Raw genomic sequence first — 16741 nt, 5'->3', positions numbered from 1 at the left:
AAACCTACAGCTCACTAAAACACTTTAGCCATCGGACCGTTTGCTTTGGCAACACCCAGCCCCCTGCTTCAGTCATTCACGCCTAGCGCGCCTCTTCTCCTCCCTCCGGGAAACAAAGGCTCCCACGTGCGAGGGGGCTGAGATGTTACAAGACTGCAAGGCCGGGCCGGCCTCAAGGGCAGCACAGCCCGAAAGGCCCCCTTCACCTCTCCCTCTCCCCCAATCCCCCCGCCAAGGAGGCGAGCGCCGCTGCAGTCGCGCCCGCTGTGGCTTCCTTGCCTTCTATTTTCAGACAGTTCCGTTCTCCGGATCGGTTGCCGGTGCGTTTAGACGACTTCAGGGGCACCCAACTTTTGCGGTTCTCGGAGTCCCCCGGTGTGTTTAAGACCGAAGGGTCCGGGTCGTAAAAAGAAAGGGTGGGGGGAGGGGAATGTGGTGACTGCACGGGGCGACTGGAGGGGAATTGGCAGAGCCGGGCCCATGCCCGGGCGCACGGAGAAGGTCTGAGGAGGGAAGACGCGAGCAAGGGGAAGGACGCGAGGGAACCGGCTCAGCTGCCCTGGGGGGGGGGGGGGGGGCCCGGGCGTCGGGCTGCGGCGCCGCCTCGCGTCCCTCGCACGGCTCCTGTTCCCCAGAGAGGAGGGAAACGCCGGGGCGCCTCTCGCCCGGGCAGAAGCCTGGGGGAAGTCAGAGAAGCGCCCGTCCCTTTTGCTTTGCCTTGCTCCTCCCTTGCCCCCCGCTTCGGACCGTCCCTTGTAGGAAAAGGAGAGGGGGCGGTCCCGGCGGGGGGGGGGGGGGGGCCGGAGCTGGGCTCGCCTTCCAGGTAGACGAGAGCAAATTGTCAGGTCAGAAAGGGGGATTATGTCATTCCCGCGGCGGGATGAGTGCCAAGGCGCTTCCTCGTGTGGCTGATCGGCAGCCGCGCGTGCGAAGGGGAGTCTATAAAAGCGGAGAGCAGCCCCTCGCAAGCCACTGGAAGCCATCGCAGCCCGGCTAGCGCGGATTCTGCCGCCCCGAGGGAGCCGGGAGTTTGCACGCCGCTTTTTCAAGCAACGCCCCGCTCTCTTTCTTTTTGGATTTCATTCGGAGCGTTCCCAATAAAAGAGCAGCCGCTGAGCCTTTTATGCCGGGTAAGGGGGGGGGGGGGCACCTCTTCAGATTTCACATTTTTCAGACGCCGCGATTGGCAGAAACCTGCTATTATTAGCTCTGGGTGATGGAGTCGTCTGTCTGCTTATCTGTCTGTCCCTCCATCTCCTCGTAGGTCTGCTTAGCTCAGTATTAGAGCCTCTGGTTTCAGAGTAGCAGCCGTGTTAGTCTGTATTCGCAAAAAGAAAAGGAGTACTTGTGGCACCTTAGAGACTAACAAATTTATTAGAGCATAAGCTTTCGTGAGCTACCGATGAAGTGAGCTGTAGCTCACGAAAGCTTATGCTCTAATAAATTTGTTAGTCTCTAAGGTGCCACAAGTACTCCTTTTCTTATTAGAGCCTCTGTTATTCAATCCATCGTTCTTTTGCACGACTGTCTTTTCAGCTGTGATGATAGCTGGGAATTTTGTCCCCTAAATACTTGGTGTTAAGTAGTATTCATGCTTTGTGCACATACAGTATGGGTTAATTTTTTGCACAAACAGATTATAGGACATCTTTCCTGGTGATGGTTAGTGAGGTAGATAACACGATTACAGAAACAGCATTTAGAAATGGGGTGTAAACACGTTTCTTATACTACTGCTTATCGCATCCTATCTACCATAATATATACATTAGATAGAAAAGAAAATATTTGGAAATGACTGGTGTTGCATCTGTCAAAATGTACTTGAAGTAGGATTTTTAGCTCCCCCACCCCAAATTTTTTTTTTTTTTTTTTTTTGCAGATAAATGGTTTTGTAGTAATGTCCTGAACAGCAAACACTTATAGTTTTATATTGAAAGTTTGTCTTTGTGTAAAAGATAATGTCCCTGAGCTTTTTTGGAAATGTGGGTTAGACATTTTTTAAAGTATCAAGGTAGCATACTGGTATCTTGAAATGTGTGTGTCTATACAGTACAGCTGGCAAACTGGGTTTGCTCTGTTTAACAGACATGCATGTACATACACAAGTTTAGATGAAAATGCAGATATACTGCTTACACATCTCTATAACCATACAGGAATACCTAAAGGGATTGCTATCTACCTAAAAGTCAGTATTGAGATAAATATTGTGTGTGTGACCTTCTATAGTGGTATGTTCAAAAGCTGAATAGAACACATGAAATTCCATTATCTTGCAAAGAATTCAGGTATATGTTGTGATTCAAAGTGGAGTTAAGATGGAACAACTAGTATACTGTCTATCCTGTCACGTAAAGCCTTGATGATGTCTCATGGAAAAACCTGGAGGAAAATTCTGCTCACATAGTATAGATTTTCTGGATATCTTTCCTTTTTTATTGTTAGGGACATGTGCATGAATACAGGATCTTTATTTTTAAGAATTCACTTGAAATCATCATGCTCTGCATTTGATGTCAAAAATCAAGTTCAGAGCACACAATTGTGATGTCATAAACATAAGAGCATGACCACACATAAGGGAGAAGCAGGAGAACTCTTAATCTCAAATATCCTGTTTCATCTTAAAATGAACCAACAAGCAAACCAGAAACAAACAGAAAGAGGAAAAACTGTGAATTAGAAATTTTATTGTATATTATATGTGCTGTTGGATATAAACAGAATTGCTTTTGGTCACAGTTTTTTTTTCATTACAGTCCATGAGGCATCTGAAGGTCTTTACAATAGAAAAAGAACATTTTCCTAATTGATTTTTTTGTTTATTCATAGGAGTTATGCTACAGAGGAGCAGGCTGTTGTGGCTAATTGTCTTGCTAACTTTGTCAGTTTCTTCAAATGCTCAGGGTAAGTCCTGAAACTTCTTAACTTCCTGAAGCTTGAAGCATTTGAAAGCAAGCAGAAATGACAGTAATTTGCAAAGCTAAATGTTGACTTTAAAAAAGAGACAGCTAAACCACTGGAGACAATCCAGTAATAGCATAATCTAAGGAAAATCTGATTAAAATGAACAAAGTAACACAAAAACTTTAAGGTTTCAGAGTAGCAGCCGTGTTAGTCTGTATTCGCAAAAAGAAAAGGAGTACTTGTGGCACCTTAGAGACTAACAAATTTATTAGAGCATAAGCTTTCGTGAGCTACAGCTCACAGCTCACGAAAGCTTATGCTCTAATAAATTTGTTAGTCTCTAAGGTGCCACAAGTACTCCTTTTCTTTTTTTGAAAAACTTTAAGATAAGTCTTATTACTACTGGCATATTTGGATGATAACATTTACCTATTACTGATAAAAGAAATATATAAAAATAGTTTTCCCCTACTGAACAATGACCTAAATTTACTTATTCTTAATTGCTAAATTATTTCCTTCTGTAATATGTATGTAATATGAGACTTAATGGACTGGGTGGACGGGAGCTGCTTTGTCAGAAATGTAGAGAGAAGAAAATCTCTATGGATCAAATTCAGGCTGGGTGTAAAGTGGCACAATGCCAGATATTCATTTCCAGGTGGCCTCCTGGGCAAAATCCGTATCTCGTGTAACTTTACCCTCTTTTTGAGAGCTAACCTGTTGTAACATGGTGGGTGTTCATAATTTGATTCTTCTTCACTGAGAGTTAGAATAGGTAGCTTGAAATCCTGTCCTTGTAAAAATAAGCATGTTTGTGTATATGGAATTTTGTTCACTTTCATCTATTTGGCAACTTTATATGTAAAAAAAAAAAATCCTTAGTGAAAGTGCTAAATAGATGGAATGCTGTTTATTCTGCCATGCCAAATATAGCACATGTGTTTCTATCTTCCAAGCAGATGGAAGTAATGGGTTTATTGTGCCTAACAGGTAGCAAACATGCTAGTGTCTATCAAATTGTTAGAATTATTAGGTGTACTATGCACGCTTATTTTCCCTTATGCCAATTTTTGTATTCACATTGCTACGTGCTATGGACTTTTGCAGATGGTAACAAGGAAGATGAGACTACATTTGACTTATTTCAAATCAGTAACATAAGCCGAAAGACAATTGGAGCAAAATTATTTCGGGGTCCAAATCCCACCGTCCCGGCATATCGTTTCATCCGATTTGACTTCATACCTCCATTTAACCCAGAGAAATTCAAACAGATTCTCAAACTCATCCGGAAAAATGAGGGCTTTATTCTTTCAGCCACCCTAAGGCAGGACAGGCAATCCAGAGGTACTATCATTGCTTTAGAGGGCCCTGGCATCTCTCAGAGACAGCTTGAGATTATTTCCAATGGCCGAGCCAATACCCTGGACCTTATCTATTGGGCAGATGGCTCCCAGAATGTGATTTCCTTGGAAGATGTGGACCTAGCAGACTCACAGTGGAAGAACATCACAGTGCAAATAACAGGAGAGAACTACAGCCTCTATGTTGGTTGTGACCTTATTGACAGCTTCATCCTGGAGGAGCCTTTCTATGAGCAGCTGAAAGCAGAGAACAGTAGAATGTATGTGACAAAGGGGTCCATTCGAGAGAACCATTTCAGGGTAGGTAAAGTGAAAGCATTAGGGTCAGTGGTGAGGTAAAGAATTTAGCTACATTTAATATTAGAAGACAATGGGCCCAATTCTACTTTCACATGCGCTCCAAAGTCAATGGGGAAGCATGGGTGAAAGAACAGAATTTGCTCCAATGTGTCTTTTAGTTGGTTGCTTGGGGTTAATTATATGAATCTTAGTGCTCATGAAAGTGAATGACTGATACAGCACGGTCTAGAGCCAGGCAAAATGCACTCCATCTCTGTATAGGTTTCCCCAGGCAATATCCAACAGCCCTTTTTCCCATTTGTGAGGCTTCCCATAGCAGAGTGTCAAGCATGCCATATTTTGCGGTGAATTTTAGAGCTGGTCAAAAATTTTCCAGCAGAACGTTTTCTGTCAGAAAACACCGAATCAGTGAAAGTAAAATATTTCATGGAAATGTGTCAATTTTGGTGAAAGTTCATTTAAAAAGAAAAATGTTAAAAAACATTTAGACAAGGTTGAAACATTCCATTTCAACCTTTTCAGCACAGGACATTTTGATTTGCTAGTTTTCAGTGACTTTGTTTCAATTTTAAAAAATTTCTTTGATATAAAATAAAATTTTCAAAGTCAAAATTGGAATGAAACAGTCTGATTGACCCAAGATTTCTGTGTGTGTGGGGGGGGGGGGATTTTGTTTCAAGCAAAATTTCAATTTTTTTGAATTTGTTCCATTTCAGAATGGAAAACATTTTGAAATTGTGGATTTTCCTGCAAAATGAAAAATCCATCTCCTATCCTGCTCTGGTGATTTGTACAAAGTTCTTTAGGGGCTAGGTTGAGCCGTCCAGTTCTTTATACCTGAAATCAAACATGAACTTTTGTCTCCAGAGTTGAAAAGCCAGTGTCTTGCAACCCACTGTGCTACAAATTGTATGGAAATAGAGATTCGAACTCACAAGACAGTAGCATGAAAATCTAGTCAAATATTACTTTATCATGACTCATTCTGAAAAAAACGCTTCCTTTTTGCACTTCATTAGTATAATAAATAATAATGTAACCAAGTTATCAAAGTTAACTTTTAGTATGTATTTCTCATGGATTGTATCCTAAATTACTTTTGAGTATTTACGTGAGATTAAATCCAACCAATAGACTGGGGAGGTTGATAGGTCGAGGAGAATACATACAAAAATCCCAATGCTATAAATTTAATCCTGAATTGATCTGAAAGTTGTTTTCTTTAATTACAGGGTCTAATTCAAAATATTTATTTAATATTTGATACTTCAATAGAGGATGTTCTGCGTAACAAAGGATGTCAGAGGAGCCAAACAAGTACGTATATTTTTTCACACTATCAGTGTTCAATTGAGTCTGAAAATGAAGAAGCCCAGGGTTCATATATTAACCTCAAGCCATGGCATAGCTCCCATTGAAGCCAGTGTGAATTGGGGCAGAGATAGAACATGTCTCTGGAAGGTTTGGAATTGCTGGCAATGAACATTGTTTGGCAGTGACAAGCAAAACAAATTGTTGTAAACTTTGCTATGAAGGTACTGAATAGATATAACCAAAATATTGCTTCTGCCAGATAATCTGATCTTTTATCCCTGCTGCTCATATTTAGAATTTTGGTTCTTTATGTGTAGGTTGGGGAAAAGCTAATGACCAAGGAGAAAATTATTGAAGGTTGGAAAGAAAATTTAGTATATGTGAAAATATCCATGTACTTCCCTGAAGGAATGTTCTCCGACGATTAGAGCAAGGGACTGGGGATATGTCTACACTTCAGTGTAATTTATGTGAATAATGCGTACCTCTGAGCGACATAAGTTATACTGACATAAGTGCTGGTGTGGACAGTGCTATGCTCTCCCGCCGACATAGCTACCACTTCTCCCAGAGGCAGGAGATATTAAGCTGACAGGAGAGCTCTCTCTTATCGGCTTAGAGCATCTTCACCAGAAGCGCTACAGTAGTGTAGCTGTACAAGTGCTGCTGTAGTACAGACAGACTAGCAATCACATGTCTGGGTTCTAATCCTGACTATTTGACTGGCTCACTGTGTGACCTTGGGCAAGTTTTAAAGAAGTGAAATTGTTAGGTGCCAAATCTATTGGAGATATTATTGAAGGGGTGTTGTGGCTGAATCTTCATCGGTTACGATTCAAAAAAAGTATTAATTGGGCCAGAGAGTGAGTGAGAATGACGCTTTGGCCGAGTTGGTGGGGCACTTAGACTCTGCCCTGCTCTTATGTCAGTATAACTGTGCCGCTTAGGGGTGTTCCCTCACACCAATGAATATTTAGTTATTTATACGTGGTGGAACAGTTCCATCAAGAGAGACTGAGAAAGACCTACTCTAGAATACCTAGTGGTTAGAGAATTGTGTTGAGAGGGGAGAGACCCAAGTCCAAATCGCTATTCCATATCAGACAGAGGTGGGAATTGAACCTACATGCTGGGTGAGTGCTCTAACTACTAGGCTAAAAGTTATAAAGTGGACACCAACTTCTCCTGTAGCCACTTTGTGTGGGGTTAGATATGTTCCAAGGATGCATAGCTGATTGACCTTGCATGCACCTAGGGAATTTTTGAAACATTTTATTAAGGCAAAGTTAAGATAAAACATTAACATAGTACATCGTACATTACTTATTAAGGATCAGGTTAATATTCAAAGAACCTGGCTAAAGATTCTGGCTTGCTGGCTGGGGAGACCTCCTCCACTGAGTACTCTAAAAGAGGTGACCAAATGTTTAAATACCTATCCTCTTTTGGCACTTCTCTTGTGTGTGAACTTGGTATGAAACTTTTCTACCACAAAGATGCTCCATATTTGATTAATTCCACAGGAGAAGTCGAATGTTTCCAATAATGTGCAATTCAAAATCTTGATGCTAACAATAAAAAATGAAATGAAATTGTTATTCTGTTTATAAGAGAGATCCTGTACTGGAACATTAAGTAAGAAGCCCAGGGGATTTCTAGGAAGACAGCATTTTGTCATAAGAAGAATCTTTTAAATAATTTCCTCCCTAAACTCTCTAATTCCTGGACACAGCCACCATATGTGCAAGTACGTTCCCCTTTCCCCACAACCCCTCTAACAGAGTGTCTCCCTAGCAGCAAAAATCTGATGGCTCTTAATTGGAGTCAACATGCCATTTATGCAATAGTTTATTAAAATGTTCTTTATGAACCACACAAATTGAAGATGTATATTCCCTCTCTCATACAGACACCTGCTCATCCAGATCAATTTCTTTGTCCAGATCCCTCTCCCATCTTTCCTTTGGGTTGTTTTCTCATTAACATCTTTTTCAATCAAAATTGTATGTATCTTAGAAATTAAACCTTTTGTTCCAGCTTGCGCCTGCATCAACTCCTCAAATACAGTTGAAAGTCTAGATAGAGCTGCCCTGTGTCCAGATTTACAATAAAATGTTTTGCTTGTAAATAATGAAAATCCTATCTGTTTATATTATTTACATCACATATCTGTTGGTATCATGCAGATCAGTACCTAGAAACAGCTGTCCAAACTGAGTAATCTGAGCTGTTACCACAACAAATAGCTACTTTGAAATTTCCTAAGGATAAATTCCTGATTATTAATGAAAGTAGCTAAAGGAGAGGACAGGAATTTAAAAACAGGAATTTTAAAACATCATCCAAAGCTGTGGTGGTTTGGATGAACGGGTGATAGTTCTTTTTAATCCAACAATTACTATGAATAGCTATATTTGTCTTCCAATTTTGTTTGAATTTTACCCAGTCTTTGTATGGTTTATTGTTAACCAAATCAATCACATCTTTTATTTCAATGCATAATGATAATAAACCAAATTGGGGCATGCTAGTCCACCCCACTTTGTAGGTTTACACAGAACTATAGCACTCACCCTTTGTCTCTTCCATTTCCATATACATTTTAATAGTGTATCTCGCCATGTTTTTAATGTCACGACAGGGATACCAGTAGGGATGCATTGAAACAAAAATAGTAACTCTGTGAAGATATTAATTTTTACCTAGTTAGCTAAGAAATTTAATATTTGTTCCATTCCTCCAAGTCTTTTATTACTGTATTGCACAGGGAGGATAATTTGCCTTAAAAAGATTTTATATTTCTCCACAATATTTATTCCTAAATATTTTAACAATTTCTTGCCTGTTTAAATTTATGTAGCTGGCAACAGTTTGTTTTGACCCTTTTGGGAATATTAATTCCTAACATTTCAGATTGATTGTAGGTTATTCTGAAGCCTGATTCCTGCCCAAATTCTGGAATCAATTGTTCTATAAATTTTAATGAGGCTTCTGGATCCTGAAAATACAACAAGGTATCGTCAGCATACAAAGCTATTTTGTGTTCTAGTTCAGAATGCGTTTTAATGCCCTTTACCAAGGGGCTGTTTTTGCATATTTGTGGCAAATGGTTTCATTGCCAAAGCAAACAGCAAGGAGCAGCCCCCAAGGGAATTGTAATGGTGGAAATTTAGGTGCCTAGGGGCTTTGGCAATCTACAAACCTAGGTGGCCACTGAGCAGAGGTTTTGAGGACCTCAGTGGTGCCTAAAGTAGCAGCTAGGTACCTAAGTCCACTTGTGGATCTAGCTCTTAGATACTGTAGTGATGGGTGTTTTAAACATTTGTAGGCTTCATAGTTGAGTATCTTACTTTAGGCAGCATGGGCATCAAGGCATACTATCATTCTATCATTGTGGCATATTTCATTTAAGCAGGTTCCTTTGCTCGAGTTAGGCGAGAACTCTACATAAGTCATACCTACCTTTCCCACCATTGCTGAATGGTAAAAGGAAGGAGGGAATAGGAGGGGAAACATCTCATTGCTAATGTTTCCATTCTGAATAGAGAGCAAATCAAAACCTGTGATCAGTTTTATCCATGGCTCCCTTGTTAGTGGCAGGACACGTGTGGGTGAAAGGACAGGTATGAGAAAGTGTAAATCTTGTTTTGGTCTATGCCATGGTGCATTCAGAGTAAAGCAGAAGGCTGGCTTCCAGGATGCCAAAGTTCAGGCATCACTTCCCTCATTCCCCAGCAAAGAGTGAGCTTTGTAAATATCAAGCTCATGTGGACACCAAGGACCACATTAAACCATCTGATACACAAGGCAGAGCTCTGAAATCTAGAGTAATTGATGTAATTAAGGGACTGACAGAACCCTCTCCACCTAGATGAGGCTATAATGGCATGATCTGTTGTGCCAATACAGAGCGGATCTCCAGATCTTCTCTGTTTGTGTTGTAAGATTACTAAGAAGGGAAATAGTGTCATTAAAAGTAGATTGGATCATGCCAAAAGCTATAAAGAGAAAGTAGAAGGAAAATTATGACAGTACTGCATGCTGATACTAACCTTAGTTGGAATACCTTGCACACTTCAGCAATTGCAGTTGTTTAGTCAACTTAGGGAGTAGTTTTGCTACAGGTGTTCCTCCCCCAACCATATCCATCAGCTATGTCTGAGGTACAAACACAACAGCTACAAATCAGGCACATTACACAAATTTGTTTTTTCACCCTCTCTGGAAGAAGGTGGGTCAACAGACCAATTAATAATGTTCTTATTTTTATTTTACACCCCTAAATTGAACACAATAGAATGGAAATTCCTCATTCAAATACATGAGGTGAAGTCGCGTCATTTTGTGGCATGCATGTGAATAACATGAGACATGCCACACACATGGTTGTAGTTAGCAGCTTCATGACGCTGCCCATGTAGCTTAATTACCACAGTAGAAAAGCCATTGGTGATATACTACTCACTTGACTAACAAATTTAACACATGCCACACTGTGCTGCATTCCTTAATGCACTGCAACATATTGATGGGGGTGTAACATTCTGTATTTCAAATCATCTTAATGATCTGATGTTGAGTAAAGACATGAAAGGGAACACTGGATTGCTATTCAGGCCAAACCTGTATGTGCCTCTTCCAGTTTAAGGTACATATTGGTGTTCTGGCCTATTATTATATGGACATAGGCCACCTTCCCATTATGAACTTTTGGTCCATATTTGTGACAGGAGGTGATTGTTTCTGCTGCTGCTCTGGGTTAGCACCTCTCACTGATACTGGCAGGGAATTCTGCAAATGTGCCGGGAGCTGCCTGCAAGCTCAGCAGCACTGTTTCTGTCCAGGTTGGCTTGTGCTCCTGCCCTTCCCCTTGGCTGGATTTCACCCTTCTATGGGAGGTTTGTGAAAGAACAAGGCTAGGGCTTTAACTGAGCATGGTGATGCTACACACTAGAAGTATTTGATCAAGTTTGGCAGGTTCAAAACATTTTGGGGACAATTTAACATTTTATTTGAAAACCATTTAAAATGCAGCTGAGAGAACTGAGAAGGTTGGGAAGTAGGAAGGTTGAGGGATGTTTTCTTGGAGCCTGGAGAGAGGCAGGAATGGTTGTTAATCATTTGGACTCTGGAGAGAGGCAGGAGGTGTAGGACATTGGACCAGCATGTCCATGGGAACACTGAGCAGGCAGGAATATAGAATGGCCCTGATCCTTCCATGGACTGTTCTTTGCACCCGGGGAGCCATATATTAGCAGTTCTTGTTGCTTCTTGCATGGAACTACCATGAAGATAGTCTCAACCTTTGTGACCTGTGACATTCTTGCAAAACACATTCTGGGATCTATGAAAATCCATCATGGAGCAAGCTTTCAGATTATACTTCAGAACCTTGGTATTTCAGCACAAATCTAAATTAGGTTTCACATAAGGGTATTCTCTATTTAGACAATTGTTGTACTTTCAGATAAGGAAATAACTAGTTAATCCTTGGTATGATTTGATGCCAAGGCAAATTACTTTAAATTAACAACAACCACCTTAATCAAGCCCCAAATGCTAGTATGTCTGCACATTGACCAAATGTGACTGAAGTATGGATCTGCACTGGGTCTTTTTGGATCCTCAGTTGCCTCTAGATGTTCAGATATCAGCAGTGACCAAGAAATCTTTGTCCCATCTACACTTGATTAGCTTGCAATCTATTCTTTAGAATTTGGACCATAGGTTTCCACAGTTATTCATGCCTGTGTTAGTTCCAGATTGGATTACTGCAATGTACACTACTGGAGGCTATCTCTAGTGAACTCTAGGGAACTTCAGCTACTGCAGGATGCAGCTGTCCACTTACTAAGAGGAGTTTCTTGCTGGGAGTGTGTGGCAATGTCTTCCACTATATTCCTGGGTGTAATTCAAGGAGTTAGTTTTGATCTATGAAATCTTTAATAGCTAGAGACCTCTACTTTTATTATTATTATTATTATATGTATTATGGTGGCATCTAGGGAATCCAACCCAGTTCAGGTCTCTATTGTGCTAGGTACTGTACAAGAACATCGGAAGAGAGAATCCATGCCCCCATCTAATAGACAAGACAAACAAAGGGTAGGAGAAAGAGAATGTGATTATCTCCCTTTTACAGGAAGAGAACTGAGTCACAGATAGATTAAATGATTTTCCAAAGAAATTCTGTGGCAGGGCTGGGATCCTGGAAGCTTTAGGACAATGCGTGAAACACAAGGCTGCACTTCCTTTCTCCTTTGCTGATTACATGACAGCTGAGCAAACTGATCCCAGACTTAAATGTGAGGGGGGCCAGGCATTGTCAATGAAATGCCATCAACTCTGGGATCATTCCTGTTGCTTTTCTGAAAGGGGCCTGAATTTGTTGACTTTCAGGGCACAGTCAAGGCCTATATATTTTTAAACCCTTTCTGAGAGGAAGGCTGACTAGAGAGGTGGTTCAGGAGCGAGCTATTGGGTTAATGGGTGGGGGAGCCTCACTATAATGTCAGGTTTCAGAGTAGCAGCCGTGTTAGTCTGTATTCGCAAAAAGAAAAGGAGTACTTGTGGCACCTTAGAGACTAACAAATTTATTAGAGCATAAGCTTTCGTGAGCTACAGCTCACTTCATCGGATGCATTTGGTGGAAAAAACAGAGGAGAGATTTATATACACACGCACAGAGAACATGAAACAATGGGTTTATCATACACACTGTAAGGAGAGTGATCACTTAAGATAAGCCATCACCAACAGCAGGGGGGGGGAAAGGAGGAAAACCTTTCATGGTGACAAGCAGGTAGGCTAATTCCACCAGTTAACAAGAATATCAGAGGAACAGTGGGGGGTGGGGTGGGAGGGAGAAATACCATGGGGAAATAGTTTTACTTTGTGTAATGACTCATCCATTCCCAGTCTCTATTCAAGCCCATTGTTTCATGTTCTCTGTGCGTGTGTATATAAATCTCTCCTCTGTTTTTTCCACCAAATGCATCCGATGAAGTGAGCTGTAGCTCACGAAAGCTTATGCTCTAATAAATTTGTTAGTCTCTAAGGTGCCACCAGTACTCCTTTTCTTTTCACTATAATGTGTGCATTGTGTGCATTTTAAAAAATGATTTATACATGGGCACAGAGATTTGGAGAGGCATGTTTAAAAAAGCTAAATAAATACATAAAATAAAATCCCACCCACGGCCAGGTCAGAGGAATGAGAGTTGTGTTTGGGAAAAGATGCATGGTTTTACCTGTATATTAACATTTGTAGTTTCAGCACCTTTACCTTCCAAAGCGAGTCATCTAGCCCTAAAGAAATGAGCAGGAAGCCAGCCCTATAGAGCTGACTGCCCAGAAATCACCCAGGTGTCTTCTTTCGCAGATTGCCGGGGGGAGTAAGGAGTGTAGATGTAATGCTTCTAACATAGTTTAGGACTGCACTCTCTGTTGAGATTACAGATTTAATAATGTTCTTAAAATGCTCAGGTCAAGTCAAAAATCTACATTGACTTGACAGTATGAAATTAATGATTTGAAAAGTATCACGAATCATAGAAGCCTAATGTTTCCTCATGGTAAGAAAACGGCATTCATTTCAAGGAATCAAAAGGCAACTGAAGTAAAGGGAGTCACACCACAGATGATTCTGGCCCGTCGTGTCACATATGTAGTTTCTTTCTGTCCTAGTCTAAGATACCAGTATTTTATAATTTGATAACTAGAAACAATTCAGAGTCAACTGTGTCACAGAGTATTCACAAACCATGAGGTAACCAAGAATAAAATCAGCCTCCTCGCTGCATTTTTTTAAATTCCTTTCACCTCGTGTGGCTATTGAGCTGAGAGTGAGGAATGGTGCTGATGCATTTGTGATCATATGCTATATTGCAATCACTGGACGCATTTCTCCTTTGGAATATTTAAGGAAGGGTGGAGTGTTCAAATCAGTCTCTCTAAGCTATGTTAGGCTCTGGTTCACCTTACTAAATTGAGGTACTGTATTGACACTAAATATGGTGAATTAATCTTTACTGAAAGGCAGGGAAGTAAAGCTTTCCATATAGCTGAGATCAATTTTGGGCCATATCCTGTAGATGTTACTCACACAAAGCTCCCTTTGAAGTCAAAAGGAGCTTTACCTATTTATGGAGCGAGTAGATACTGAGTAAGGACCTCAATGGTGCAGAGAAGGATTTTAGTCCCCTTTTATGATCATTATTGTTTGTTAAAAAAACTAGTTTCATTAAATAAAATCTTTTGGCAGAATGAGAGTCCTTTTCCCGCAAAATGTTTGGAAGAATTATTTCTGCTGTTTTCGGTCGTGCTGATTTCCAGCAATTTGCTGTGCACAGGGAGAACTTTTAAACTGTGACTTCAGAACTCTTCCCAAGCCTTTGTTCAATTATCCCTATGTAATGCACCATCGAGTGCATTTTGTAGAACATCTGCCTTCTTGGGGAACATTTGAAGTGCTCGGAGCCAATTTATAGCCTGGTCTTAGCTGGGCCTACAGTTCACTCCAGAGTTTCCATATCAATGTAACAGCTCCTATGAGGGCTGTCACCAGCCGTTGCAACTTAGGCTACTCTACAGAGCTTACAGCAGCTCAGCTGCACTGATGCAGCTGCGCCATTATAACACTGCTAGGGCAGATGTTCGAAGCTGGCGGGAGAGAGCTCTTCCGTCGACTTAATTACTCCAGCTCCCGTGAGTGTCAGCAGGAGGAGCAATCCTGCCACATAGTGCTGTCCATACAGGTGCTTATGTTGGTGTAATTTACGTTGCTCGGGGGGTGGCTTATTCACACCCTTGAGCGACGTAACTTATAGCAATGTAAGCTACAGTGTGTACATAGCCTTAGACTAGACTGGAGACTTCCATAAATTGCACTGGTCCCTGAACTAGACTCAGGCAGCACTAGGGCTTGAGTGGGCAGAAAGGTTGCAAAAGCTGCTTATACTCTCCCTGCCCTTAGAAGTGCACTGCACTTAAACATCTAAGAGTCTGGCCCTAACCCCTTCAGTAATTGGGAAGTAAACTGTAACTGGAAGATATCCTTGGGTTCCATTCAGTATGGGACCATGTTGTTCCCTCATTTACTCAGAGGGGGGAACAAAAAAGGCCTGATTCTGTAGTCCTCACACTGGCAAAACTCCAGGGGAGTTAAATGGGAATTCTGCTTGCACAAGGACTGCAGGATTATGCCAAAAGCCATTTTTCACTGTTGATTTTCAGTGTTGATATTTAGCTGTCTCCTTTCTTTCTGCCATAATTTTCATTGCAGTTTAATAACCAAGCCTTGGGTTACTTAGACCTCACACTCAGGGGTCTGATACACTAGCTAAGAGACCTTGGGACACTCTGACTATCACTGGTGGAATAAGTAGAAGAACAGAGTTTTCACTGCCACCCGTTAGTTAATGTAGCAGCTCAGCTGGTGTCTTAGTGTTTTTGCCTGGTTTCATGGGTGAAACTTTAAATAAACTTCTTGCTAGCGAAACAAAACCTCTCAGTCACACAAATACACAAAGCTGTTTGCAACGATTGCCATTACAGAGACTAAGGAGAAAAAGAAGTCAGGTCAAATACTGCTCCAGCTGAAGATAATGAGAGTTTTGACATTCTCTTCAACAGAAACAGGCAAGGACCCATACAGTACGTCTACACTGTCTCCGGGAGCATGCTTCCCAGCTCAGCTAGATGGATGAGCTAGCTCTTCTCTAGCTAGTGCACTAAAAGTAGCAGTGCAGCTGGGCTAGTGGCTGGAGTACAAACCCACTTATGCTCTCTGGATCTGTACTAGCTCAAGCTGCCACCCATGTTATCCGAGCTACATTCCTATTTTCAGTGAACTAGCTAGACTAGTAGTGAGTGTTGGTCTACCTGTGCTGGGAAACATGCTTGCAGTTGCAGTGTAGATGTGCCCTAAGGGTCCTTGCCTGTTTCTGTTGAAGAGAATGACAAAACTTCTAACTTCAGTGGGAGCAGTGTTTGGCTTTAATTATTTTTCTCCATAGTCTTTGTAATAAAGGAGTTTCACCCAGCCATAAGATGAAGCTGCAAAAACCACTAAGATACTATGTGAGCTGCAGCATTAACTAACAGGTGGCAGCAAACACTCTCTGGTCTTCCACTTATTCCACCAGTGATAGTTGTTGTATCTGGACTCTCTTAGCTAGTCGGTAACCAAGGAGAACAGAGCATGGAAAAGAGAATTTATTGGAAGAGATCTGTCTCGGGCTAGAGGTAGGCCATTTAATGAGCACTGTACCAAAGGGAACTGCATGGTTTAAGGGATTTGTGGTGGGTGACACAGCTATGTGCTGACGGTGACTGAAAGTTGCTGTATTCTGACAACTCTCTGGTTGCCTATGTGGAATTATTGTTGCTCTGAATTTACTTCCAGTGGATAGTCAAACTTCACAATTTCCATCTTTGTTTTCAGTCTCACCAGAGAGTCCATAAACTTCAAAGATTAAATTACTTTTTCAGCCTTAAGTAATGTCCTTCCAGGTGGTTACTGAAGAACATTGGCAGGTCAGTGTGGGAGAAACACTGACTATTCTATCGCTATTCAGTAGATAAATAGAGGTCTGGTGCCACAAAGGGGCTGGAAAAGTCATCCAAGCAGAGAAACTATCCAAGTTATCCTAGCAGTATTTCCTTGGCGTTGGAGCTGGGATGAAATCCTGGCCAGTACAGCCGGCTGTATTTCTTCTCTGGATGTAAAGGATTGTACCAATGGGGAGAGAGGGTTGACTGGACCACAGTGCTTTTTGGTGTGTGTGTGTTGGGGGGGGATCCCAGAGACCAGGTTCTAGCCTGGTCCTGACAGTCTACACTGCAATTAA

At 41.4% G+C, this 16741-nt stretch overlaps 1 protein-coding gene across 1 annotated transcript in view; it reads left to right on the top strand.

The window, feature by feature from the left end:
* Positions 1-759: 759 nt before the first annotated feature.
* THBS2 (thrombospondin 2) overlaps positions 760-16741 on the top strand; it is a 46617-nt gene continuing 30635 nt past the window's right edge. Inside the window, exons 1-4 of the mRNA XM_038397614.2 lie at positions 760-1130; positions 2836-2910; positions 4021-4577; positions 5810-5894. Of these exons, the coding sequence (XP_038253542.1) occupies positions 1124-1130; positions 2836-2910; positions 4021-4577; positions 5810-5894 (724 nt within the window). The 5' untranslated portion in view covers positions 760-1123. The remainder of the gene's footprint in view (positions 1131-2835; positions 2911-4020; positions 4578-5809; positions 5895-16741) is intronic.

The sequence above is a fragment of the Dermochelys coriacea genome, chromosome 3 (assembly GCF_009764565.3).
Source record: "Dermochelys coriacea isolate rDerCor1 chromosome 3, rDerCor1.pri.v4, whole genome shotgun sequence".
Classification (NCBI taxonomy): Eukaryota; Metazoa; Chordata; order Testudines; family Dermochelyidae; genus Dermochelys; species Dermochelys coriacea.
Note: the sequence above shows the minus strand (reverse complement) of the source record. Positions and strands in the feature narration are given on the sequence as shown.